Source organism: Patiria miniata, unplaced genomic scaffold, assembly GCF_015706575.1.
Source record: "Patiria miniata isolate m_02_andy unplaced genomic scaffold, ASM1570657v1 HiC_scaffold_7, whole genome shotgun sequence".
Taxonomy (NCBI): domain Eukaryota; kingdom Metazoa; phylum Echinodermata; class Asteroidea; order Valvatida; family Asterinidae; genus Patiria; species Patiria miniata.
The window spans coordinates 40,406,540-40,434,059 of NW_024037074.1; the positions used below are offsets into that span (position 1 = coordinate 40,406,540).

At 42.5% G+C, this 27,520-nt stretch overlaps 3 protein-coding genes across 4 annotated transcripts; 1 reads left to right on the top strand and 2 right to left on the bottom strand.

The window, feature by feature from the left end:
* Window positions 1-228: 228 nt before the first annotated feature.
* Window positions 229-4,706, bottom strand: LOC119744357 (gamma-butyrobetaine dioxygenase-like). The gene is made up of 5 exons (XM_038220239.1): window positions 3,863-4,706; window positions 3,238-3,343; window positions 2,261-2,466; window positions 1,850-2,019; window positions 229-833 (listed from the first exon to the last, which is right to left on the bottom strand). Exons 1-5 carry the CDS (start codon window positions 4,399-4,401, stop codon window positions 667-669), a joined length of 1,188 nt encoding a protein of 395 aa, XP_038076167.1. The 5' UTR covers window positions 4,402-4,706; the 3' UTR covers window positions 229-666.
* On the bottom strand, window positions 4,500-7,246 carry LOC119745175 (gamma-butyrobetaine dioxygenase-like). The gene is made up of 4 exons (XM_038221399.1): window positions 6,500-7,246; window positions 6,091-6,416; window positions 5,680-5,849; window positions 4,500-4,558 (listed from the first exon to the last, which is right to left on the bottom strand). The coding sequence occupies exons 1-4, from the start codon at window positions 6,929-6,931 to the stop codon at window positions 4,500-4,502; spliced, it is 987 nt and encodes a 328-aa protein (XP_038077327.1). The 5' UTR covers window positions 6,932-7,246.
* Window positions 7,247-10,585: 3,339 nt separating this feature from the next.
* On the top strand, window positions 10,586-26,182 carry LOC119718880 (dnaJ homolog subfamily C member 17-like). 2 transcript variants are annotated; one of them, XM_038188304.1, is made up of 10 exons: window positions 10,586-10,725; window positions 16,129-16,198; window positions 17,399-17,457; window positions 18,778-18,865; window positions 20,372-20,454; window positions 21,715-21,817; window positions 22,408-22,505; window positions 23,825-23,905; window positions 24,699-24,806; window positions 25,331-26,182. In XM_038188304.1, the coding sequence occupies exons 1-10, from the start codon at window positions 10,654-10,656 to the stop codon at window positions 25,760-25,762; spliced, it is 1,194 nt and encodes a 397-aa protein (XP_038044232.1). In that variant the 5' UTR covers window positions 10,586-10,653; the 3' UTR covers window positions 25,763-26,182. The 2 variants fall into 2 exon arrangements, with proteins under 2 accessions (XP_038044232.1, XP_038044231.1); XM_038188303.1 differs by having other exon boundaries at window positions 25,328-26,180.
* Window positions 26,183-27,520: the final 1,338 nt, after the last annotated feature.

The following is a 27,520-nucleotide window of genomic DNA, read 5'->3' on the forward strand; positions in this document are numbered from 1 at the left end:
GTGTGAAAAGGATTCCTTTTACTCATGTATTCCTATCCAGTTCTACATTATCATGGAAAGGCAAACATATCAAACTTTAAACGCTATAGTTTATGAATTGTCGGTGTGTCACGACTCGGTTGCCCCACACACAAATCTGCGATATTCTACGCTCGCCTTTTCTTGTGTTTCAAAATAATTTTCAATGTTGTAGTCTGAGGGCAAATACATACTTATTTTTTGTTTTTTTTAATTCATTCTGTCTGGATAACGCATGTTTAGAAAAAAAAGATCTCGAACCTACCAAAAAGGAACTTACGACACCTAGCATATACATTCCATTTCTTCTTAAAAACATTATTTTCGCAATGAAATACAATATGACTGTCATACTTAATACTGTTGAAAACAAAAGCAGGAACGCTCATATTTTACGACATTTCAACAGTCAATTAAACTTTGAAAATGATATTGTCAGGCCATTCTCTATGCCAGGAAGATAAACTCAATTTGATTTTTTTTTTGGGGGGGGGGGGGGGGAAGTAACTCCCCCAACTGACCACGGACCACTTTAATCCTAAAAGTGCAACAAGAATCGTACATCCAAAGTGGTATGGAAACATGCATAGAGTTACATTAAATACCTTTTATAGGCCTATATAGCTCTATGAAAAAAATGTGAACGTGTCACAGAGACACATCTCCGAAGAGGTTCTCCCGAAGACCGCGCATGCGCGATCGAGCCTCGTCCCAGTCCATGTAACCGCCTTCAAGATGGCGTCCTCCATCGCCAGTAATAGTGAAGGCGCTGCGGGCGTGAAGGACGCGGGTGTTATTGAAAGTAGCTATCTCCCCTGTAAAAGAAAAGTAGACTTTTGAAAGGGCTTTTACTCGTAGAGTCTATAAATACATTGATTCACAAAAACAACTAACCATTTTTGTTGGGGGTGGGAGGGTGGGGACTAATAAAATTTTACAGCATTTTTGGGGCATCATGTATTTTTGCTCAGTCAGAGACTAAAAGTTCAGTTTTAAGAAGGAACTCTTTGTATTGCCACTTTTGGTTATATTTAAAGGCATCAAAGCATTATTTGACTAAAAATCACCTTTTCAGAAAACTAATTCTCATTCCGGAACATTCACCAAGTGCCCTTTCCATCTCAGACATGTTTACGTTACATACCTTGTGTGGACATCCCTTTGTTTTCGTGTAAAGAAAAACCTCTGAAAAAACTCATTTTTACTCACACTGTGAAAACACTTTCAACCCATTTTTTTCTGTTATTCCCTTTAGTGTTTCTCTTCATTTTGCCACGGATAAAAGTTACCCCAAAATGCCTCTAAACCTGTTTCCCAGAGAGGGGGAAACACTGTGAGGACGTGGGCAAGTCCACACAACGTCGCTGCTACCTGGTTTATCACGGCGGACCTCTTTTGTTCGGAAGTCCACACAGTGCTGTAATGCATGTACATGTACTCCACAACCCATGCTCTTTGCCCCACTCTCCCCCATCAATTGCTTTTCGCTTTATCCGCGCTAGTGTGTTTCTTTCCCTTCATTTTCAGTTGAGGAAATGTCTTGCGAGAATCGAAAAGTAGAGCCCTCTTACTTGACGACGTGAGCTCCAGGGATGCAGTTGAGTCCATGACAAGTTCGGTCACAAGGAAATCACAAGTTCACAAGACCATTCACAAGTGACTGTGGATGAATAATAGCTTGTGAGTTGAATTTGGACTGGAGGACTTGTGATGGACTTGCAGGGACTTGTGATGGACTTGACTACATGTACATGAGCTCAAAGTCAGCCTTCTGGCCTTCAAGTTGGATAGGGCGCTTGGTACGAGCGAAACATTCGATATTTGAACAAACCTTCAGCCAGCTGATGGCGCACCACATTTTCCGGCCGATACATCACATTACTGAACAGCTTCAAGGCTCTGTAAAGGCCGGTAACCTGTTCCACTGCAACTTGGGTTTGGTAGGGCGCCCTCGAGCCGTCGTGATAGTTAATGCTTCGGAACCGGCCATTTTTATCAAAACTGTTGGAGGAAGGACACAGAAGACATCAATTCATCACAAATCAATCCCACGATCGCAAGTCAACTCATGACATGTGACAGTGACATTCTGTTGTCATTGTTTATTACCGGACCTGACCTGTGGTTTGATTGCAATGTATACAGTGATGGTCTTGTGGTTGAATCAATATAAACTCATTGAGAATGTAGCAAAGTTGATTTTGATGTGGTGAAGATGTAATGTGTAGACCTATATACTTACTTTATGGTCGGTGATCTGCGTTTCAGGCGCAGTTGACGATGATCTTCGAAAGTGGCGCACGCAACGTCTACGTCTTGTGTAGTCAGGGTTTTGTAGGCCTCAGGGAACTCTCTCTGGATTTGTTGGGCCACGTGTAGTCCGTCCACAAACTGATTCTCACCGCCTTCAACATCCACCGTCCTTCGAAGGCAATGAAGCATCTGAATCTGCGAAATTCCATGCAAAAATGCATGCTTTCTAAGTTTGTTTTTAATGATGTCACCATTTATAAATACCCTTTTTTCCCTCGCTGAATACGTTAAATATCTCAAGTATATAATCGGCACCTTCATTTGAAAGCAATACGTGTACAGGTTTTCCCGGCCAATTTCACGAAAATGTTCATTCACTTCTGAAAATCGGTCATTGATTTTCGTCTGAATTTGAATGCCCGTCTTTATTCCCATTTCAATTCAACGAACGTTCAATCGTTTCCACTGTCCGTGCATTCGGTTTTGAGAAACAGATGGCCCGAATTACGCTACCTGTGCATTCATTTACGCAAGGCTACCTAGTTTTCTAAATTGATTTCAGGTACAGCTAACTTGATGACGGTTAATGAAAAAGAAACCCCTAATTTTATCTGGTGCCGACAGCATTAAACTAAAAATGAAATAGAATGCTGAATGTTTGAAGTCCCTCTAATAGCGAACAAGAAGTCTTGTAAACGAATCTGAATGGACTTAAACGAAAGTTGCATGCTTCTCAATCATGAACTGAAAAGGAATCGAATGCTCTTGTAGCGAAAACGAAACTCGTGTTCAGAGCGATTCTCACATTCAGACGAAAATGAATGACCGATTTTCAGAAGTGAATGAACATGTTAGGAAATTGGCCGGGAAAACCTATATTTAAAGAAATATTTCTTTTTAATTCTTTAACGTCCCTCTTAAAAGTTCTCTGATTACAAAATGTTCCCCAAATAAAGCTTCACGTACACCTGGATAGTAACTCAGGTATGGCTGGTCGACGTGGAATCCCAAAGTCTTCCCCGTGTAGGCCAGGTCGCTAGCGTTTGGTTGACTTACAACTTGAAACTCCTCACTAGAAAAGACAAAAATGGCTTGCAAAGGAATTCTTAAAGCACTCGTACTCCTTCGACCGATGGGGTGTTTACAATTCTTGGTAAATGCGCACCTTGAAGAAACATGCAAAAACTGCACAATCGTGGCACCACCTCCAGCAGCCTCATTTTGTTGACGCATTCGTTTATAGGTGCAGCCTTCCTGGTCCCATCAAGTACACATGTGACATAATGACGTCAAGTTTTTTTTACCGTGCGCTTTCCTACATGGGAGCTTGGTGGCTCACGTCCCCACCTGGCTCCTATAGGAAGGCGCACACCTATCAACAAAGCGTGACATCATTGTGATATTTCCAATTCACATTATTTATTGTACGAAACACAGAGTCCAATTATGGTAGACATAATATTTACATGTTTCAGGTTCACACACAAAAAAACCCACAGAAAGTGATAATTACGCTCTCTGTTGGCTACTGCATGGCGAAGTGGTACCTGCGTATACAATAGGTCGACCTTTTTAAGATTACGAATCTTACCCCCACAGCGTTTTCTTGAAATAAGCAACCCTCTCAGCCAGTTGGCGGAGAGTTCCCTTCTTAGTCGGTGCCCCTTTCACCAAGCCCAAGCCCTTGGTGTTCAAGACATCCAGCCAGTTGTACAACTCAGCGCCGTCTTCCAAGAGTTTCTGGAAGTCGAAGGTCGGGATGTTGCCGTTCAGCTCGGCTCCCCACGACTGCAGTTCCGGATCCGTCACCACGTCCCTCGGCCTGTCCGAGAAATGCCGGCGACTGAGCCAGGCTGCCTGGAAGTCGCTGCGGTGCTGGTCGGGCCAGATGACCCGCAAGACTCGACCATCGTCCACGATTGTCTCGGATGACGGTATCACATCGGGATCCAAGTCAGTCATCTTCATCAATCGCTGCGAGGCGGAGGGATAGAAGCATTCTGAACAGCGGCAATTATCCCTCAACCAAACGTAAGGAATGGTTCCTTCAAAGCCGTTGTCTGTACACACACGGTACCAACGAGCACAGTCGTCCTTTGTAATTTTTGTCAGTCGTGGATTCGGTTCCATATTGCAAACATTTATCTGCTGTAGCAATAGGCCTATCTGCTGTTATCTTTTACCAGACAGCTAACTGAAATTTGCAACTACAAACAGATTACTGCTTGTTATATGGTGCCAATTCCCCGGATTCGAATGACAAAGTTAGCTTGATGGGTATCCAATTCTGTACCAATGATCAACGTTCAGTACACACAACGAACTCACAAGGCAAAGGCGGAGTTGTGTCCGAGGTTAAAGTACGCATGGTGTCACTGCCGAAGGTCACTGGCAACTTCACAATGAACCGTGGCACCAATACAATACACCGAAGAAGGCTTATCTTTTTGTTTAATATGCATGGTCGGCTTAAGTTCGTGCTGGGTACAATAAGGGAAAAAAAGTCTCCGGTTTCGGGGGTTTCGGGTATGGAGCTAATTTTGCTCAGTCAGAGACTAAAAGTTCAGTTTTAAGAAGGAACTCTTTGTATTGCCACTTTTGGTTATATTTAAAGGCATCAAAGCATTATTTGACTAAAAATCACCTTTTCAGAAAACTAATTCTCATTCCGGAACATTCACCAAGTGCCCTTTCCATCTCAGACATGTTTACGTTACATACCTTGTGTGGACATCCCTTTGTTTTCGTGTAAAGAAAAACCTCTGAAAAAACTCATTTTTACTCACACTGTGAAAACACTTTCAACCCATTTTTTTCTGTTATTCCCTTTAGTGTTTCTCTTCATTTTGCCACGGATAAAAGTTACCCCAAAATGCCTCTAAACCTGTTTCCCAGAGAGGGGGAAACACTGTGAGGACGTGGGCAAGTCCACACAACGTCGCTGCTACCTGGTTTATCACGGCGGACCTCTTTTGTTCGGAAGTCCACACAGTGCTGTAATGCATGTACATGTACTCCACAACCCATGCTCTTTGCCCCACTCTCCCCCATCAATTGCTTTTCGCTTTATCCGCGCTAGTGTGTTTCTTTCCCTTCATTTTCAGTTGAGGAAATGTCTTGCGAGAATCGAAAAGTAGAGCCCTCTTACTTGACGACGTGAGCTCCAGGGATGCAGTTGAGTCCATGACAAGTTCGGTCACAAGGAAATCACAAGTTCACAAGACCATTCACAAGTGACTGTGGATGAATAATAGCTTGTGAGTTGAATTTGGACTGGAGGACTTGTGATGGACTTGCAGGGACTTGTGATGGACTTGACTACATGTACATGAGCTCAAAGTCAGCCTTCTGGCCTTCAAGTTGGATAGGGCGCTTGGTACGAGCGAAACATTCGATATTTGAACAAACCTTCAGCCAGCTGATGGCGCACCACATTTTCCGGCCGATACATCACATTACTGAACAGCTTCAAGGCTCTGTAAAGGCCGGTAACCTGTTCCACTGCAACTTGGGTTTGGTAGGGCGCCCTCGAGCCGTCGTGATAGTTAATGCTTCGGAACCGGCCATTTTTATCAAAACTGTTGGAGGAAGGACACAGAAGACATCAATTCATCACAAATCAATCCCACGATCGCAAGTCAACTCATGACATGTGACAGTGACATTCTGTTGTCATTGTTTATTACCGGACCTGACCTGTGGTTTGATTGCAATGTATACAGTGATGGTCTTGTGGTTGAATCAATATAAACTCATTGAGAATGTAGCAAAGTTGATTTTGATGTGGTGAAGATGTAATGTGTAGACCTATATACTTACTTTATGGTCGGTGATCTGCGTTTCAGGCGCAGTTGACGATGATCTTCGAAAGTGGCGCACGCAACGTCTACGTCTTGTGTAGTCAGGGTTTTGTAGGCCTCAGGGAACTCTCTCTGGATTTGTTGGGCCACGTGTAGTCCGTCCACAAACTGATTCTCACCGCCTTCAACATCCACCGTCCTTCGAAGGCAATGAAGCATCTGAATCTGCGAAATTCCATGCAAAAATGCATGCTTTCTAAGTTTGTTTTTAATGATGTCACCATTTATAAATACCCTTTTTTCCCTCGCTGAATACGTTAAATATCTCAAGTATATAATCGGCACCTTCATTTGAAAGCAATACGTGTACAGGTTTTCCCGGCCAATTTCACGAAAATGTTCATTCACTTCTGAATCGTGTTCAAGACATCCAGCCAGTTGTACAACTCAGCGCCGTCTTCCAAGAGTTTCTGGAAGTCGAAGGTCGGGATGTTGCCGTTCAGCTCGGCTCCCCACGACTGCAGTTCCGGATCCGTCACCACGTCCCTCGGCCTGTCCGAGAAATGCCGGCGACTGAGCCAGGCTGCCTGGAAGTCGCTGCGGTGCTGGTCGGGCCAGATGACCCGCAAGACTCGACCATCGTCCACGATTGTCTCGGATGACGGTATCACATCGGGATCCAAGTCAGTCATCTTCATCAATCGCTGCGAGGCGGAGGGATAGAAGCATTCTGAACAGCGGCAATTATCCCTCAACCAAACGTAAGGAATGGTTCCTTCAAAGCCGTTGTCTGTACACACACGGTACCAACGAGCACAGTCGTCCTTTGTAATTTTTGTCAGTCGTGGATTCGGTTCCATATTGCAAACATTTATCTGCTGTAGCAATAGGCCTATCTGCTGTTATCTTTTACCAGACAGCTAACTGAAATTTGCAACTACAAACAGATTACTGCTTGTTATATGGTGCCAATTCCCCGGATTCGAATGACAAAGTTAGCTTGATGGGTATCCAATTCTGTACCAATGATCAACGTTCAGTACACACAACGAACTCACAAGGCAAAGGCGGAGTTGTGTCCGAGGTTAAAGTACGCATGGTGTCACTGCCGAAGGTCACTGGCAACTTCACAATGAACCGTGGCACCAATACAATACACCGAAGAAGGCTTATCTTTTTGTTTAATATGCATGGTCGGCTTAAGTTCGTGCTGGGTACAATAAGGGAAAAAAAGTCTCCGGTTTCGGGGGTTTCGGGTATGGAGCTAATTGCCCCAAATGTGGTTACGGCGACGCGGGTACACCCCCTCCTTTTTTTCCTTCAATGTCGGCTGATGTTGATGATGACGCTTCGATCCTCTTAAAACACTCACAAATATCCTTCAGAGTGGAGCCTCAGGTGACCTCATTAAGGCCATAATTAAGGCGTGAGAATTCTGCACCCACTTAACGATCTCGACCGAAACGTGACATTCTTCGGGAAATTTGGATCATAGTCAAGACAAAAATCAGAGAAAACGGTAACGTCAGACCATACAGTGACATCGATCGTGCATGCATGAGCTATCAGGCTGGTTATTAATCTGCTCGCTTACATATTAAAAGGCTCGCTAATTAAAAGGCGTTTACAGGTTGCAGATACACGACCATCGCTCCCTTAGTCGGCTTCCAGACGCACAATTATTATAAAATTACAACACCCAGATAGGCCACATAAAGCTTGTACTCGATCGTAACCCCATCTAAAAACACGTTAAAATTGTGCAGCAGCAGGATTCCAGTCAAACCAGTAAGTTTGGCGGTTTTGAGACATCATGTTACAAAAACATTTTTTTTTACAATTTTTCCGACGCGCATGGGCTACGGCGACGTGAGCGCAGAACAGAAACCGGAGACTTTTTTGGGGGGCGCCTAATGTAGCGTGAGCTTATATCGGTTTATTGTCCTCTAAATCTCGCCAAAGGCAGGAAACGGGGACACACAAACACACACAGACACGTTTGTTTATGGTGTAAACCATATTCCATGTAATCCTCACCCCTGGTATACACCACAAGCCTGTAGACTCCCATTGGCCAGACCCTAACCACTGCAGAGTAGGGAGTGTTGAAAGACAGCAGCCCCAAGGCGCCCAATGCTAAATTTGTGCAGTAATTGGAGATCTTAGTGGCCAACCCCTTTGTGCCGCCGATCTCTCTGTGTCAATCCCTCATGCCGCCCAGAGCTCAGACAGGTCGTAAACAATCCCGGCCCACACAAAGGCCATGTGACTGCCCTATATCTTGTGCATGAGGGGGTTATTGACCTAGAAACACGTGTGGTGATAACATTCTCCATGTGGTTACTGCGCGTAATTTTTGTGGTCTCGCGGATATGAGGGTTAACCCTCACCGGCCCCACCTATACAAAGGGTGCGTTAGTTTAGCTCACCCGAGTCGACACGGGTAAAGGTAGTCTGGTTCCCCGACCTGACAATTTCCCCTGACGTCTACACGTCTAAATTGTAGGTCAGGCAGCCTCCGTGGCTAAAAATAAACATGACGACATTGACGGCCCTTTTTCAAAGCTCGACTTCGTTTCCGAATTCGCTTTATCACATAAAGCTTTTAATGTTCCGATATTTTTTTAAAAAATAAATCACTTGCTTCATATATCATACAGTTATGATATACAGTTTAATACTTCTGTAAAAAACCATTGACTAATTTTAACCTGGAATCTTCAAAGTTGGACACCCAAACAGCACTGTTAGCAGGCGGAGCCGAATTGAGACCACGCCGCGTTTTGGAAAATGCCGGTAACGGTCGTCAAATTCAAACTAGTGCATGACGCAGCAAAAAGTTCGCCCCTCGTATACGATCCGAGTGCAAAATCGTCGTTGAATTTCAAGTTTTCTAAATAAAAGCAATTGATATTAATTATCAACTACATGTAGTTTTTTAAAGTTTTTAATAAGCAATTAGCAGTTAATAAAACCTATATTATACTCGGAAATACTCGGACACTATCCGATTGTCGACGAAATGAATTCGGCAAACTTCGGACAGTTTCGGAAAAAGGAGGAATTCCTCCCGTTTTAGTCACGTGATGTAAATTGTAATACTTTGTATTACCGGAGGCTACCTGACCTAAGATTCAGCAGGAATAGTCGGAATCTTTTGGTCTGGGAACCAGACTAGGGTAAAGGCAGGCTACACGCGCATGCGCACTCAGTACGTGTGCGCATACGTTGTTCAAGCCTGTTCCCTGCTCCCAGGCTGATTGGCGGTCTTTAAATCATCAAGTGGGACTTTTTATATGCGAGCGCAGAGCGTGAAGCCCTGATGGCGTGGGGTCCGGGCCCGCTTAAATTTTTGGATTCTAGATGCTCTGTACGTGGTGCAATCTGAGGCATTTCCTGCAGCTGGCCACTTTCCCCCGACTTTTTGAATGAAATTGCTCGAGTTTAGGGGGATGTACAATGTATTTCATCACAAACATCACATCAAAACTGTAACTTGACTCGAGATTTACCCTCTTTAGCTTGATCCATGATTTTGAATCGTCACAAAGAATCATGCAGCTCAATTCGTTACTGTCTGCGAGCGAGCACGTGCTTGTGTTTTGCACAGCTGAAGCTGTCAACCGCCGTATGATAAAGCGATCTCGCGAGGCATGCAGCTCATGCCGACATGAAAACTGTACACTCTTTTGCCATAGGTTGCAAAACCGGATTTTAGCGGGGCGGGGTTTTGAGCAGCGGTGTTTATTAGCTAGGCCTACATTTTCCATTTTTTTTCTTCTTCCCTCTTCCTTTCCCCTTCCTTCTCCATTCTTCATTTTCTATTTTGCCGACAGCACCATAATTTTGCCGACAAAACTGACTAATGGGGGGTACCATAGGAGGTGACACCCCCTCAACCCGCCCTCGACACGCCCGTGCCTGTGTCGACCCGGGTACGGTGAGCTAAACGAACGCTTCGCTCCCCCCCCCCCCCCCCCGCCCTGCAAACAGGACGCTGGGATACTCTGATGAATTCACGGTCTGATTGGTTGGGTTTTGCGAGACCTGTGACCTGCGCGCGCGTCATCACGGTCATGACTCTGTAAGGTTTGAAACGGCCGTTAAGACTGATTCTTTACTCTTTTATTCCAGTTTAGAGATTTTTTTTTCGTTGAAAAGCGTAATAATGTAGGAAATTATGTACAACTTATCTGTGTTGTAAATTTACAATTCCCCTCACTTGCTCAGCTCCGTTTCGAATCACAAACGGTCGGATTGCATTATGCGACGCTCAAAATTTTTTCCACAGGGTCCGCAATGAAACAGAAATCACATCCGGTATGGAACGTGTGCATTTCTATAAAAAGTTTTCTGATATTATTTGCCCACATTGTCTAATTGCGGTCTTGAACAGCTGCAGTCAGATGCTTTATACATGGGTCATAGGCCACTTCCTTCACAAGATTCTGTGAAGCTCATCAGAGTATCCTAGCGTCCTGTTTGCAGGGTGGGGGTACGAGCGAAAACGAACGCACCCCCAAAAAAGGAAGACAAGAATGTGTTCCTGCGACACTGGAGGGCGCTGTTCATTTATGAAAACATGGCGCCTGGCTTGAGTGAGAAAGATTTGTACGAAGTGCTCGGGGTTTTACAAGATGCGACAGTGCCTGAGGTGAGAGGTATTTTCTGTATGAGTTGTTTACAAAAAGGTCAATGGGTCGATAGTCCGAAATTTTAACAAAAATCATACATCATTACATGTGACAACTGACATGTTTGACACTGAGTGACCGGGCCAGGCCCCCAGGCATGCCAGGGCTCGAATTTCATGAAAAAACGCACTAGGCCTAGCATGCCTAGGCCTAGGGCTAGCTGGAGTTACCCAGCCCTGAGTTTTATCATTGGGTTTTCATCTAGGGCTGGAGCGTATTTTTCTCGTAACTTGTAGTATATTCACAATTTTTTGGAAAATGTTCAATTTTGTCCCCGTTACACACTAATTGCAACTGCAACTCACCCCAAACTTGCCTGGAATAACCATTACACAGGTCCTTGAAGTAAAAAACGATCCACGATGAAGATTCAGCCTACAATTGCAGTGAAAACAGGAGGAATAACCGCTAACTTGACAACCTTGCTGGATTGGCCAGGACTGCTAGGCCCTATTGGTTTGTGCACAAAAAAAAAATTGTGTACAATGAATGGCGGCGGTCGATTACCATCCACGTACAGCTCACTGGTACTATGCGTTTTTGCGGTCGGTGCATGACGTGACGCGGAAGCGTAATACCCGATGACTGTTTCATGCATTAAGAAGAGGTTCACTCGCATCACAGTGCGGTACTGGAACGGCAACCGTCGAGTTGGCCTATGAATGCACGATAGCCGGCCAACTCGACGGTTGCCGTTCCAGTACCGCACTGTGATGCGAGTGAACCTCTTCTTAATGCATGAAACAGTCATCGGGTATTACGCTTCCGCGTTACGTCATGCACCGACCGCAAAAACGCGTAGTACCAGCGAGCTGTACGTGGATGGTAATCGACCGCCGCCATTCATTGTACACAATTTTTTTTTTGTGCACAAACCAATAGGGCCTAGCAGTCCTGGCCAATCCAGCAAGGTTGTCAAGTTAGCGGTTATTCCTCCTGTTTTCACTGCAATTGTAGGCTGAATCTTCATCGTGGATCGTTTTTTACTTCAAGGACCTGTGTAATGGTTATTCCAGGCAAGTTTGTGGTGAGTTGCAGTTGCAATTAGTGTGTAACGGGGACAAAATTGAACATTTTTCCAAAATTTTTTGAATATACTACTAGTTACGAGAAAAATACGCTCCAGCCCTCAATGACAACCCAATGATAAAACTCAGGGCTGGGTTACTCCAGCTAGCCTAGGGCTAGGCCCGCGCCTACTAGACTGCAGGTCTAGTAGGGGGTCAGACAAGTCGACCGTTGAGACAAGTCGACCGTTGAGACAACTCGACTCGGGACAAGTCGACCGTTGAGACAACTCGACCGTTGAGACAACTCGACCGTTGAGACAACTCGACCGTTGAGACAACTCGACCGTTGAGACAACTCGACCGTTGAGACAACTCGACCGTATGTGCGATAAATGGAAAGGAAACAGGTCAACTCGTACGCGAACCAACTCGTACGCGAGACAACTCATACGCGGATTGGTCAACTCGTACGCGAGCCAACTCGTATGCGAACCAACTCGTACGCCAGACAACTCGTACGCGAGCAAACTCGTACGCGAGACAACTCGTACGCGAGCCAACTCGTACGGGGGCCGAAATAGGAGTGGTTTCAAGGATTGGGTTGGCATGGTTGGGGAGAATTTGGGAATAGTGTGACCATGTTGTGACCGAAGAATCGGGTAGTCCGTAGTTCAGTGTGTGACCGTTGTGTGTGATTGGGAGTGAACCCGTGAATGATGATAATAAAGTAACTGATTTTCGGGGTTTTTTTAATCAATGTACCTGTCAGTCATTTAATTGCCACCATTGTCAAACTGACCCAATTGCAACGCTCCGGGCTACCATGAATCTGTTCTCGCGGTTCGGTGTCCTAAAAGAACCAGCGGGTTTAGAAGTCGGCATCCTTCATCCTTTGTATCGGTAAAACCAATCAAAAGAGATCGATCAGACTTGTCAACTGCCTGTCACTCAACTTTCATTGTGGTTCACAACCATTGATCAATTAAAAAGCAGACACGCGAGGACATCCGTAGGCCAAGCAATTTCTATTTACAACTGAAATGCTTGGTATAACCATGGAGGTATAACACATAACACATCAGGGTTCGAAATTAGCGGTATAGCCCGCTAACCAAATGCTTGTCAAAACAGCGGCGGCCGTAAAAAAACAAAAAAAACATGCAGAATTCTTCTAAAAAAAATCGCGAATGTAAGTAGCACTGGCGGATTCAAAAATCAACTACATTTAATTTGAAAATCTCAACCTTTCAGAAAAGGTAAAATTATGCTGACCTACCGTACGGAACCTAATTTCGTCTGTCCATGTGAGCCAAACCAACAGTCTAAACTCACGCGTACGAGTTGACTCGCGTACGAGTTGGTCCGCGTACGAGTCGGTCCGCGTACGAGTCGGTCCGCATATGAGTTGGTTCGCGTACGAATTGTCCCGCGTACGAGTTGGTCACGCACGAGTTGGTTCGCGTACGAGTTGACCTGTATTCAATGGAAAGATTGAATACAATTACAAAAGAATACAATACAAAAGTACACGTGTATACATTTCCGTTAAGTCGAGCTGTCTCAACGGTCGAGTTGTCCCTAGTCGAGTTGTCTCAACGGGCGACTTGTCTCAACGGTCGAGTTGTCTCAACGGGCGACTTGTCCCGTGTCGAGTTGTCTCAACGTTCGACTTGTCTGACATCCTCCATACTTTGACTGTTTCATGCGCTACCGGTTGCGGTTCCTGTACCGCAGCTGTGATGCGAGTGGTAAACCTCATATTAGTGCATGAAACAGTCATCGGGTGTTACGCTTCCGCGTGACGTCATGCGCCAACAGCCAGCGCAGCCGGCAAAAACGACTAGTTGACAGCGAGCTGTGCCTGGTAATCGACCGCCATTCATTGTACACAATTTTTTTTGTGCAGAAACCAATTGCGGTCCTGGCCATGCCCGCAAGGTTGTCAGGTTAGCGGTTATTCCTCCTTTTTTCATTGCAATTGTAGGCTGAATCTTCATCGTGGATCGTTTTTTATTTCAAGGACCTGTGTAATGGTTATTCCAGGCAAGTTTGGCAATTTTTTTTGGGACCTGCCTACGCTGCTCGGTTACGTGAAAAATAAGCTCCATCCCTAGATGACAACCCAATGATAAAATTCAGGGCTGGGTAACTCCTGCTAACAGGAGTACAACAAAGAACAGACGGAGCACAGATTGCAAGAAAAAGTTTACAATACGACTTTACGAGTCACCCGTTTTGTCATGTTTGTGTGTGCACTTGGCTAGTTCCCCTGGAAAATTAGTCTAATTCTCTTGCAAGCGGGCACGGTCTTTTGCTTCGTAAAAGTCTGGGAACTAGACCATACAACTAATTCCCATGCAGTGCAGGGATTCTGCTTGTCTGCCCGCAGTCATGGCTGTGGACCCTGGACATTTAATAGGGATATACAGCAGTAATATAAATACAGCGTATTGCTACCAATCTAAGTTGTGGTGGCGCGACATCGTACCAATGGAGCATCAACGTACATGAACTGTATAGGATGTATGTACGTTTGTCTGCAACTGGCATGGCATGATTGGCCAGGCAGCTTCGTTGCGTTTCGGCACATAGTACAGGGAGGTTTTTTGGCGATCATAAAGTGTAGGGCCCCTGTTTTGTTTTGATCAAATTAGAGTGAAAAATATTTTTTATTGCTCAAAAATCACGTTTACAATGAAAAGCAGATTTTTCTCAATTCTAATGAAACCCATTTTGCAATTTTGAACAGATTCTTGGGGTAGAAATCACGATTTTCCTGCGCGGTTTGTGCCTTGCGATTCAGCGCACCGTGCGTGCTCACGGTACATCGCGCGGTGATCACCATCTTTATTTTCGGGTCACGTGTTGTCGCCGCGCTGTCATCGTCATTACCCCCAAATTTCCCTCAAAAAATCAAAACCCTGACCATGATCATGTAGCAGAGATGAAACTTTTCCGATTTTAATCGGAAATCCGACTTTTTGAATTTTCCAACGAAATTTCCGATTTTTTTACAGTGTGTCCAACAAAAATTTGATTTTGTAAGGATTTTTTTACAAAATGTCATTTTATTTCAATCATAATTTCGAAAAAAAAGTCGATGAAAAGTCGATGGAAATGGTAGTTAAAATCATCGCGAACGTAGTTTTAATCTCTTTCACCAGTCGTTATTGGAGTGTTTCAACGGTAGAAACACAGGGCATAACACTGATCGGCACCTTCTCCGGCTGGACAAAAGGTTAAACATTGACAGGTGACATGGAAAAATCACTGTGGCGCACGTGCAGTACCGCCGTACCGTACCGTCCGCTAGCACGCACATGGCCAGTCGGGAACGGGTGGCCTTGTGAACGATCCAGTGGATAAAATCATTATGTTGTGCGATTTTCGGAGGTTTCAGATTAAGTTGTACAAAATGCAATGCTTTAAAAATCGTGATGATTATCTCGAGGAAAGCGAAGAGAGCATTAGCGAAACATTTCACTGGCATTTGTTGGAAGAGAAAGACGATAATGCCTGATTTTTCCCCACGTATGGATGAATGCAAGTGGAGTAGTGGAGTTGTGTGGTTGAATCATGGACATGATCGAAGCACCGTGAACGGTGCCCTTGTCTTTCGGACTTTTCCCTCGACTTTCTCAAGTAAGAAGTGAACTTCTTTATTGATGACTCCGTTACTCTAACCGTAATTCAGGCATTTTGTGCAATGAAAACACTGACCTTTTTTGTTTTCATCGTAAAATTTTGTTTGAATCGAAAATAAAGCAGGAGTTGGTGTCTGGAAATTGGGCATGAAGTGTATTGTGCATGTACATGTGTTTCCTACCTCCATGATGTGTTTAACTGCAGCGCGGCCCAGATTTCGGACACGTATTTTTGTTCGGCCTATATTTTCTGATTTTTTTGCCATATACCTGTTTCATCTCTGATGTAGTGGCGGGCCTCGTTCCTATAATAAGACTAGAGAACGAAAATCCACTTGTACGGTAGGTCAATTGGACTTGCCCAACAACATGCAGTTACCAGTTGTGTTTAAAACCAACAAGAATGTCATGGATAAAGGGCAAGTTTTAAAGAAAATTAAGGGACAATTTGGGGTAAAACAATGATGATAATGAAGCATGTGAAGACGAAACAACATAAAACGAAAATAAAAATGGCAGTGAATCACCGCCATGCACCGTGAAGTCTGTATAAATGCACAAAAATATATTAAGAACTCATGTCTTATTATAATCAATTAAAAACTACAGTCACAACTGAGAATTTTAAAATAGCTGAAATATATTCTTGTGGAAAAACTCTTCTTGGTCACTTGACTTTTTTTTCTTTCAAACCATTTATTTTTCCCAGATCAAGAAAGCCTACAGGAAGAAAGCGCTGACGTGCCATCCTGACAAAAATCCAGACAACCCCAGAGCAGGTCAGCGGTTAACCCTTTCCTTACCATGGGCGACTTAATAGTTGACAAGAACTACCCCCCTGCTGATTCCCATAGGCGACTTTAGTTGACCAGGAAACCACACACGGAACACCCTCAAACACAGATTTATTCACTGCTTTTCAGAAAGGCGGCATGTTGATATGTTTGGCGGCCCATACATCAATCATATACCAGCTGAAAGAGTGTTTTCAGATCGTTCTAACTGTGTAGTTTATTCACAGTGTTACCATTACAAACATTGAGAAAAGTGATCCAGAAGTATCCATGCACAATTTGAGGTATGGAGTGCCATTTGGTCATGTGGTGAAACGTCGAGTTCATACCTCTGGTTCTTTTCAGAACCATTCTCTTAGTTGAGAAATTATTCGCACATGGTGTTTCCGCAAACCTTTTATTATTTAGTATCTCCACCATGCAAAGCCTCAAATCTTACTTGGCTTGCAGTTTGATAAATGGGACCAGACGAACAAAAAGGCATAACTTTCTTATATTTGCACACGTGAACTTCATTTCAAGGTTCAAGGAACAAACTTTACACACAACACCTATGATTTAAATCACTCCTTGGTAGTGAAAATCTGGGTTGAAAAAAGTGAGTTTTTGACTCGTGCTCATTTTGTTCACGCTCTAGTGATTTCCGCATGACTGAGCAAACAATTTGGTCCTGGGGAGAGCCAAGTCAATAAACAATGTGGTAATGAAAGGTTCAGCTCTAAACTTCCTGGAAATCTTCTCTTGGAAACTTCCAGAATCCTACAAAATCTATCACTTTCCAAAAACATGAAAAACTGTCAGAATCCTGAAATTGCCATCACTGTACATTAAGGCCAATGGCACTTCCCTTTATTCTTACCCACATTTGGGGCATTCATGATTGCTTGTGATCCCAATGTGAAGTAATGTTGGCTGGGCTATACACATACACTATCAGTACTGTATCCAACAAAACCTTGTACATGAGCTGAGCATAAACAAGACAAGGTCCGGCCCAAGACCTTGACAAAGTGCATCCTACAAAATCAGTATTGCACTTTTGCCATGTAACCTCAATCCTCCAAACTTCTCCACTTTGGCAAAGAGGATTTTGAAGGATTCAGGGCGGTTAGGGTTAAAACATGATTTCCCAGCGCATAGGCCTAATCTATTGGTTTCCTTTTTCCCCCATTGATTTCCATGCAGCAAAGGAATGGGAAGAACTGTCAAAAGCACTTGAAATTCTGACCGACTCAGAAGCAAGGGTGAGTTTCATTTGGCAAAAATTACATTCATAAATACCTAAGACAGTCTACCCATTCCTATTGGTAGAGACCGTCACGTGGCTGGTCTTCAACGGATGATAAAGACCGGCTGGCTGGTCTTATACACTTTTCCAGTGTCACATGAAATTTGGACTCATGAAATCCGGTGCCTTTTACTGTTTTATTTGTTGAATGTTCACAATCCTCATGTAGGCATGCGCAATACTACCAGAGAGTCAGTATTTCATAGTCTTAATTCACAACGCGCCGCCACAGCTGCATTCTGCGCAACATCGCGCTGTACGCGCAACGTGCCGATCTCCATAAAAGGAGTTGTTTATGACTTACTCGTGAGCTGGACACTCCATTATATAGCTAGAGGGGTGTTTCAAAAAACATGAAGTGAAATTGTTATATCTTTGACTTTTTTGACTTTTGGACCGAAAAGTTATGATTTTTTTGATCGAAAAGGTATTTATGAATGGGAATAAATATGTGCTTTGGCATCCAGACTCCAACCGGTCTTAAACAGAGTGTTTAAAACCTCCCAATCACACATTTATTCCCTTATTAATGCTAAATATATGATCAATTCAAAGCCCATAAGAATATTGTTCATATGTGGCTGGAAAAATTTCGTGAGTTGTTTTCAGCACACTTGCATTACAGCAAAAAATCTGGATTAATTGAATGAGTTCATGGTCAAGGCACACTACGGTTATTTTCGCATTTCGTGAGAAGAAAACTCCGCTGTCAAGCATGAGATCTTCAGACTTAAGACTGAAATCTAGCTTTTGGAATTTGAAAACTTTGTGTGATTCGAAGGAAAACAAATGAGCATAGAAAGTAGTTCAAAATCATTGCGTGTTGTCAAATTTTCATGTTTTTATTAAATTTGGGCGATTCACAATGCGGTGGGCCACCAAGAGTTTGCCATGGAGAGTCCATTTTTCAAGTTTATGGTCGACAAAACATGGCCCATTTGAACGAGTGTCAGTAGACAACTTGAGCTAACCTGTTATAGATTGGGGCGTAACGTTCTGCCGCCTTACAAAAAACACCATATTGATTAAAAGAAAAGAAAAGGGCAAACATATACTCGAATCATACGCTTACGAAACTACTGAGCGGAAAAACTAACAATTTCAAGTGTCCCGCGCTGCGAGTTTGTCGACCATCTCTCACAATGCACTGGGAAAAATGAACTCTCCATGGCAAAGTCTTGGTGACGAACTGCATTGTGAATCGCCCAAATTGACAATCACATCCGTGCACAGTTTGTTCTAACCAGTTTTGTTCATGTTTTGTCTCACATGACAGGCTGCTTATGACAAAGTTTTGAAAGCCAAGAAAGCCACTGAGCTGCGGAATCGAGCCCTTGAGAGTAAGAGGAGAAAGGTCAAAGAAGGTCAGTTTCAGCCACGCTCCATCAGTAAAAAGGTTGCTTCATGTGTTAAGACTTGAATTAGGCGTCAAGTTAGCAAACATATGAGAAGTTCTTATACAAGGTTTCGTCACCCCAATATTCCATGATTACGCCTCCTTCCATAGTAACATGTTGCCCCATTTTATGCACGTGAGGCAGGCCAGTTGCCTAGCTATATTTCCCTCATCTACAGGGTGAGTAAGCAATAAGAGAAACCCAAATGTTGGGACTATTGTTTTATTGAAGTTCTGCAAGTAGCACTTTGAAAATCTAGGACATGAAAGCCCAATTCATAAGCTTTCTTTTAGTACAAGAATCAATCAAATCACTCATGTACTTTTCAAGTTAAGGAATTTTAAACACAACCACTGTTTTAAAGTTCTATCCACGGATCACAAAAAAAGGTGTGCGTTCTTTCAGCAAAACCATTTTCTGAAAGAACACTTACGTTCTTGTGATCCGTGGAAAGAAGTTTAAAACGGTGGTTGTTTTAAAAATTCCGTAACTTGAAAGGTACATGAGTGATTTGAAAGATTCTTGTACTAAAAGAAAGCCTATGAATTGGGCTTTCGTATTCTAGAGTTTGAAAGGGCTAAATGTAGAACTTCACTAAAATAGTGGTTCTGAATTTGGGTTTCACTTTTTTTTTTACTCACCCTGTATAATCAAGCTGCAACTCACCTTACATGATTGTACACATGCATGGCTCTGTTTCCCCATCTTGAACCAGGTTTCCCCTCCCTTTGCCTGCTGTTTCCTTATAGGTAACCCTGCTACCCCCTGTCATGTTCCCCTTTGGTACTGATTCCCTCTCTCATTCCTTGGCTACTACCGTGTAACACTTGATTCTCAATTAGACGTTACCAATGCTGCAAGGCTATTATGCAGGCAAAAGAATTTTTAGTCTCTCATCTGAAATCAGACTTTTTGAATCTGAGAAAAAGACACTGCCAGTATAGAAAGAAATGCATCTTTCAGACCTTTCACATAATTTTCAGACCTTTTTTAAGTTGACAATCTCATCCCTGTATATGTTTTCGCTTGTAGGGACTTCCCAATGAAGAAGTAGCTGTAAATATTGTTGTAGAGTTAAAGTATCTTGTGTGGTGTAGCCCAAGATGACAAAGTTGTTTGTGATAACTATAAAATCGTTGTGCTACATGTACAAGTTTATAGTTTTTGCATTGTTTATTGAATGTACATGTACATACATGCATACAGATTGCTACCCAGAACTTCGAAGGTTGGCTCACCAGCTTAGCATAAGAGAAGATTAAAAAGCTTGAGTGAGGCTGTGTCCACATTTCTTGTGTGGGGCTATTGCCTAGGCCTGAATCAATTCAAACTATGTGCGAACATGCTGACAATAGACATAGCCCTAGGTCTGGACGCCTATTTCAGCCATGGTCGGAGTGCCGTGCCATTATGAAAAGCGATAAATGCTTGATGTTAGTTTCATCGTTGATGTCGCTGGGTTACTCTTTGCAGATCTTGAGGCAAGAGAAGCAGCATTTCGAGATGAGCAAGACAGGACTAAAGGCAAAGATGCAGCGCAACAACTTCAAGAAGTGGTAAGTCAGATGAATGCTCAAATGGCATCCATGATGTCATCAGATAGGCCCTCTGCAGTGATTTTTAGTACTCATTTTGAATACATACATGTACATGTAGACTCTATCTGGCCCGCACCCAGGGAGTGTGCGCTGGTTACATACGCATCCACCAAAATTTGAGTAGGTCCCCATTTTTCAAGTATCCTTTACATAACTTGACCAAACTATTGCTATCACAAACATGCCCCCCCTTCCAGCCCGCCCCCCCTTCCAGCCTTCCCCCCCCCCCCCCTCCAGTGTTTCGTGTTAATTAAACATTTACATATTTTTCACCAAAGGATCAAGATATTAATCGTCCATCACCTATTTCATAATTTCGACATTAGGTACCACAGGGAATGGGCATTAAATGCGGCGTATTTGTAATTGCATGCTCTAATGCATTTTTGAACAGCGCCCCCTAGAGCCAATTGGCTTTAAGTCCCCCTCCCCATGTTTTATTTGTTTTATTACACCTCACACATAGTTAATTTCATTTTCAAAAAATCCCTGGAGAATCCATACAATTGTTCGTCTTTCATGCCGGCTTTAGTATGGCACCACCAGCAACCTCCCACCTATTGCATAGTTGGGAGTCTAGGAACCAATCTCGAGTTAGCTATTTTTAGTTCCCAGACGTGTTAGAACATCCAATCATAGAAGCGCATTTGGCTCATAAATATGTATGAGATCTAATAATGCATATTTATCACCGAGGGTGGAGTTATGCTTGGAGTGCTCTGATGGAGATCAGGGCTGTCCTGAATTTACCCAATACTCCAATATTTGATTGTCAACCAACTATTCAAATAGCTTTTTGCCAGTTTGAAAATATGAAAAACAAAAGAAATTGTGCACAATCACACATGACTTGTGATGTTATTTTATCATAAAATTGCTGCCCTTTATTTTCAGGTGCTACTTTTTGTCAACGGTAACTTTTTTTGTCAACGGCGGTTCATTGTTCACATCCTTTTAGGAGGTTGAAGCCCTTTACAATTATAAAATACTTATTGCAAAACACTCATGTGCCTTATATCGATTGCCACACGCAACTTTTAACTGGTGCCGTCTTTATGCAACTCTTTAGCGGCGCAGTAGCCAGTTGCAGCTAGCATGTTTGAATATCCGAATATTCGGTCAAATGCAGTTACGAGTAATCAAATACTAAATTATTCTAAAACGAACAGCCCTAATGGAGATACTGATATAGCCTCTCTCCTTCTGTGCATTTCTTAGATCAAGAGGCTCCAGGAAGAAGGTTCTCGTATCTTGGCTGAGGAGCAGAGACTCTTGAAGGAGGAACTTCAGCGGGAAGACAGCCAGGCTCATCAGGGAGAAGGTCAGTTCTGTGTGACAAGCCTTCATCAAACCAGAAAACAGACCGTTTTAATCTTTGGCACACCACCTCTGTTTGATTTTGCTCGTTTGTCCCAAACTTGGCTGAAAGGTGCATGTTTGCCCAGAGACTGCCAAATTTAGTTTTGTAGATCGTTTACTGACCACAGTGCAATGGTCTAAGTCAGAAAAAAGCCACATATTTACATATTCTACAGAGAAAATGTTGAAAAACCCTTGATTTCCTTCAAAGACGACATTCATTTTTTTGCCTCGTTTGTGTGATTTCCTTATCTGTATGATTTCCAGTAGTCGAGTCCTCAAGAGATCTCTAGGCTAAATTCAAGTCGCTAGCTATTGGAGTGAATTGTAACAAAGGCATTCCTTTGTTATTTTTCACCTCCTGTTACTTGTGACTGGACTTACGAAATGACTTGTGATTTTTAAATAACAATGAAGAGCTTGTGGTGGACTTGTGACAGACTCACTAACAGCACTGGCAAGCAGTGAATAAAAGTATCGAATGAGTCGCTTATGAATTCCTCGGAAGAAAAAAATTACATTTTGATAAATTAATTTTTTTTCCTTCTGAAGATGACCCTCCCCGTCTTAAAGTTAAGTGGAAGAGCAAGAAGTCAGATGAGACGAATGGAGGATACAACTATGATGTCTTATACAGAACCTTCCAGAAGGTACAAATCAACTAGTTGCATTAAACTACCAATCATGGAAGTTTGAGCCAAGCTGTGTTTGACTTCCTTTTTTCGAAGGTTTTATGTCAAACGGTTTTTATCGCCCGTGACCAATTTTTTTCCTGCCATGATCCCACTGGAACTTCACCTTAGAGCAAGTTTTGGTGAGGACCATTAGTCAACTAGTGGTTGATTTGTGATGTAACATACGCCTGCGCACTAACAGCAGCGTGGGAACGCCTCTAGTCAAACGCTGGTCAAAACGTCATCACGAAACTTGTTGGCCCTAGCTTTCCATTGTACTTTGTGATGTCAGCAGCTATTGGGAACCACAGGGGTGTGAAATCTCAGCATTAAAGCTAATTTCAGCTTTTTTTGTTTTGGATTTCAGCTTTTTTTTCCCTCACTTGCTGTGCACAAAAGTATAGGAGATTTCCAAAGTTCAGCTTTTTTACACCTTTTTCAGCTGTTTTCAGCTATTTTTATCAGTGGTCACCAGCGATGGAACCTTTCCCCCCTGGTATAGTTCCAAATAGCCGACTAGAGCAGTCCAACAGTCATTTGTTCATGCAAAGTTAGTCGAACTATGGATAACTATAGTTCATGCCTGAACTTGCTCCGAGTAATGTTTGGGTAAATTGTTAGCTGTGGGTCATATGTATCCATTTGTCACCCCTGTATTACTTTAAAGCTCCATCAAACTGAGGGAGTACATGTATGTAGGGTATTCAAGGTTTTTGAAAGAGTTTTTATACTTGCTTTTCCATATAAGCTCATGATATGATTTTATGATCCTTCGTGAATTGAGATGTGTATTAACCCTAACAGAACTCAACCCATCAAACCCCAACAGCATGTTTTGTTGGAATCTGTCAGGATGGGTACAGTACCTTTAAACTGACAGTTTTGTACATTGGGTTGGCACACCTCCAGAAACAAAGTTAGAAATGTAAGTGTGCTGTTTCCCATATTGTGTTGGAGTTTGCCAGGATGGGTATGGTTCCTAGTATATCATGCTAGGGAGTTAAGCCCAGTTCATACTTCACGCGAAAGCTTGTGCGAAGCGAAATTCATGTCGTCTACAATGGTGGACGCGCTTCGAATGTATTGTTGACGTCAAGAATTTCTCTTTCGCGTGAAGTATGAACCGGGCTTCAGGGTTAATAGTTATAAACCCTAACTCCCTGGCATGATTTACTAGGAACCATACCCATCCTGGCAAATTCCAACACATTATGGGAAACAGCACACTTACATTTAAGTTTAAACTCACTATCCCCACATGATAGACTTATTTTCCCTCCTTTTTTTGGTTTCAGTACGGTTCAATTACAAATTTGCTGGTGTCAAGCAAGAAGAGAGGGAGTGCCGTCGTGGAGTTTGGTACATCCAGGGCTGCAGTAAGTGCTGATTTAAGCTCTTATCTCTCTTGAACTGCTGTCCCTTCGCAAGTCTTAGGGGTTGGGGGATAGTTTAGGAAGAAAGGAAGGAAGTTCTCACAAATTGATAGTCTTAATATATTGATATAAGTTTTTATAAGCCCATATTGCTGCTATATTTATTGGTGATGCAGCTGCAACTACAGGGTGAGTCAGAATGATCTGGACCCAAATTAAAATAAATTTTAAAAATAAGTAACATTTATCAAAATAATTGCAAATGAAGTATATTATAGGCTGGTATTTTGGACATATTTGGTGAAAGTTTCATGTTTATGCATTGTACCATTTTGAAGAAAAGTGCTATTAAAGAACACACGCTAAAAAAACACTCTGACCACGGTTCCATGGTTCAACAAATTTATTGAAATCGTGTACTCATGTGACTGCATCTGAAGCAGTGAATAATAAACAAAAACCTAGTCATGGGTGACTGATTTAATTAAGGTAAAACCAATTCCGTGTCCAGACTGGAAAATGAGCCACTTCCATGAAAATGGCAACTCCTCACCACAGCCAACAATTATGAACATTTCAAAATTCCCATAGGGATAAGGTAATAACCAATCATAAAAAAAACTCTCAGTTGTTTTTTTTCCAATATACTCTATTGACAACAATATTAAAGATCATTCTGACTCACCCTGTACTGGTTGATGCTGTTGCTACTTTTAAAGTTGTTTTCTCATTGTAGCTTATGTGTTAAGAATACGACTAAACCCATTTATTTCAATATGTTATTTTTTCTCTACAGGAACTTGCAGTCAGAAATGAGTTGGGATTGAGTAGCAATCCCTTGGAGCTATCATGGCTGTCAGGTCAGCCCCAGCCATCCGCAGTAGCATCAGGCTCATCAACACAGGTAAGGACCATTCCATTGATATGTTATTGCTGGCTAGCTTTTAGCCTTTTTCCTATATCTTTTTTTTTTTTTTAATAATTGAATAAATCAATAAATACATAAAAGAAAACATCAATCGGAATCAATATATGTAATTTGTATGCAATCAAGAAATCATTCAAGAAAACAGCTATAATTATCATTATTTTGTCCAGATCATTTTTTGTGAATTATACAAAATAAAATGAGTGATTTTTTTTCCATATTCAAGCTTGGTCCATGCTTGAGATTGAACAGCTAACATTCAAGAAGTTGTACATGTACATACTCTGTAATTCCCCCTTAATAGGTGTCATACACAAGCAAAAGATACCACTTCGTCTTGCATCAAATTTATTTGTCTTGCAATCACATGCAAAGTTAAACTCTGTTTTGCTTAGCAAATTTGAGATACATAATAAACATCACAAGTTTTCCCAAAATAGCCTACTGGTATTGGTCCTCTCTTCTTTAATCAGTTACCAACCATTTTGTTCTTACAGCAGCCCACCCCCACAACAGATGCAGACTTTGAATCCATGGTGCTCCAGAGGTTGAAAAATGCCAGACAGCCAAAAAAGGCCACTCCACAACATGCCGAGGAGGAAAGAAATGTAGAACAATCAACCGTTCAAGATGGCCGCCATACTGATGCTTCTGCAGCTGAGGAACAGCATTTGAGGAACACCGAAGATGACTTACGGACGGCTGAGGATTTACGCTCAAGTGTGGGCGGAGTTAAAAGAGTTTGTCCGGAGGATGATAGCGTCCCCACAGAGGGGCAAGCCGACACAGGTCGCTCAACTTTTGTGACTTCCAACACGGGCGGAGCCCAGGCTAAGGATTACGAGAGTTTGGAATCGATGAGAATGAGGCAGAATGCGGAGAGGCAGAGGTTGATAGAGCAGATGGCCAAAGAAGATGCTGAGGAGTCATAGGCCATTTTCCAAACTCCGGTCTCGTCTCCGTCTCTGGCTTCATTCATGCAGTATGGCAATGAGCCGGAGACGGAGCCAAAACCGAAGCCGGGGTTTGGAAAACGGCCCTAGTATCAAGAGCTACATGTCTTGCATGGGTGCATAGGAAGCATCTCGGGCTTCACAGCGAAAAAATACAACTGTAAACCAGGAAAGGGATTTCCTTGAGTGACTTTGCAGGCAGCCATATTTGCTGTGTATCATTTGTGTACATGTGGCTAAAACCATGGCAGCAATTATCAGTGGCTATTTCAGTAGGAAATCCTCGGTATGCGACACAAATGTTTGAATATAATTACACAAGCTATGCTTTTTGGAGACCTCCGCCACTTATTGTAACATGAGATTTTGGTAATTCTTTTCATCAATTTTTAAGTGGAAAAATAAAATGAACTGAACTGAGCTGAGCTGAACACGTGTTTTTGCATGCCGGATTTGTTTGTTTCTTTATCCTGAGAAATCTTAATTCTGGCATTTTGTAGACAGTTAGGCCATGTCTCATGATGTCTGAATCTCTTCTCTTGTCTTGGTCTTCGCCAAGTCAAACTATATGGCAAGATGGCACCAATAATTATGGAAGTGATTAACGTTTATTTTTGGAAAATCATGGTTTAATTCAATATCCAGTAAAGGGTTATGTGCAGTCTCACAAAAACAAATGTTTTATTGAATTTTTTTCAAATTGTCATTTCTGGCAAAACAATTGAACATGCATTTCAAAAATGAACTGATTTTGGTTCCCCTTCTGACACTGTCAAATGTATTGTTCTTGGCCTGATAGAGATTGGCTGATTGTTACTTCCCATGTTCAGGCCTCACAGTACCCCTCTTTATCAGCATACATGTAAGTGTCTAATAAGTTTTGAAAATCAAACGTTAGGTTTTTTTTAAAGGTTTTCGCAGCGCCAAAATATAGGCATTTACACATGTATAGGCTTTTAGGATGCAAAGCTGTACAATTTTCAGCACGAGATAGCAGACAAATTGCTCACCTCAAGTTCTCCACACTAGACAAAGCTACCTAAAATCAACTTCATGCAAACTTCCGAATTCTGAAACACTTGTAAAACAATATTAGAGAGGTTGGCCTATATTGACAACGTGGTTATTTTGGACTTACGATAACTAAACTCTGGGTCAAATTGATTCTTAAAATTTTCTATAAAAAGGGTCGAAATAAACATGTATGCCAGAATAAAAATATAGGTTTTTAGGCCAAAAAAAAAATAAGTCGGTATCTGGTCAGCGCGCGCGTTGATTTTAATTTTGCGCGTCGATCTTTTTTTTTCTTCAAAATGTCCCGCGGTAGCTCCAACAGCGCACTCTATTTCCGCACCTCCATTTTTTTTTACCAAAGAGCACCAAGGAATGGGAAATTGCACCAAGGCAAATGATCGAAAGCACCAAGGCAAATTATGGAGGACACCAATGTACATGAGGACACCAAAAAAGCAAAATAGTACCCACCTTGTCTGTACAATCCAAGCTTGAATTAAAAAAAAAAAAGAAGCCGCGTGGCCGCGTCAATTCCAGAACTTTGGCCTGACCAGAGACCGAATATACGTTACTTAAAAATAAAATAAGCTCCCAAGTTGACATATACGTTTTTATAGGTTTTAAAGGCTTTGATGTGAGGCTAGTCTTGGTGCGATGTTACAGTGCGCAATATTGGACTGTGCAGCCATTCACCGAAGCAGGCGCCCGTAACACACATGCCAA

Coding starts and splice junctions, on each gene's coding strand:
- LOC119744357 (XM_038220239.1), bottom strand. CDS start 4,401: ATGGAACCGAATCCACGACTGACAAAAATTACAAAGGACGACTGTGCT. Junction 3,344..3,862: donor TTCAAGAAAACGCTGTGGGG/GTAAGATTCGTA, acceptor TGTCTTTTCTAG/TGAGGAGTTTCAAGTTGTAA. Junction 2,467..3,237: donor ACCTGAGTTACTATCCAGGT/GTACGTGAAGCT, acceptor GGAATTTCGCAG/ATTCAGATGCTTCATTGCCT.
- LOC119745175 (XM_038221399.1), bottom strand. CDS start 6,931: ATGGAACCGAATCCACGACTGACAAAAATTACAAAGGACGACTGTGCT. Junction 6,417..6,499: donor AGTTGTACAACTGGCTGGAT/GTCTTGAACACG, acceptor TTTCAAATGAAG/GTGCCGATTATATACTTGAG. Junction 4,559..5,679: donor GCGCCATCAGCTGGCTGAAG/GTTTGTTCAAAT, acceptor TCATTGGTACAG/AATTGGATACCCATCAAGCT.
- LOC119718880 (XM_038188303.1), top strand. CDS start 10,654: ATGGCGCCTGGCTTGAGTGAGAAAGATTTGTACGAAGTGCTCGGGGTT. Junction 22,506..23,824: donor TATACAGAACCTTCCAGAAG/GTACAAATCAAC, acceptor TTTTGGTTTCAG/TACGGTTCAATTACAAATTT. Junction 24,807..25,327: donor CATCAGGCTCATCAACACAG/GTAAGGACCATT, acceptor TTGTTCTTACAG/CAGCCCACCCCCACAACAGA.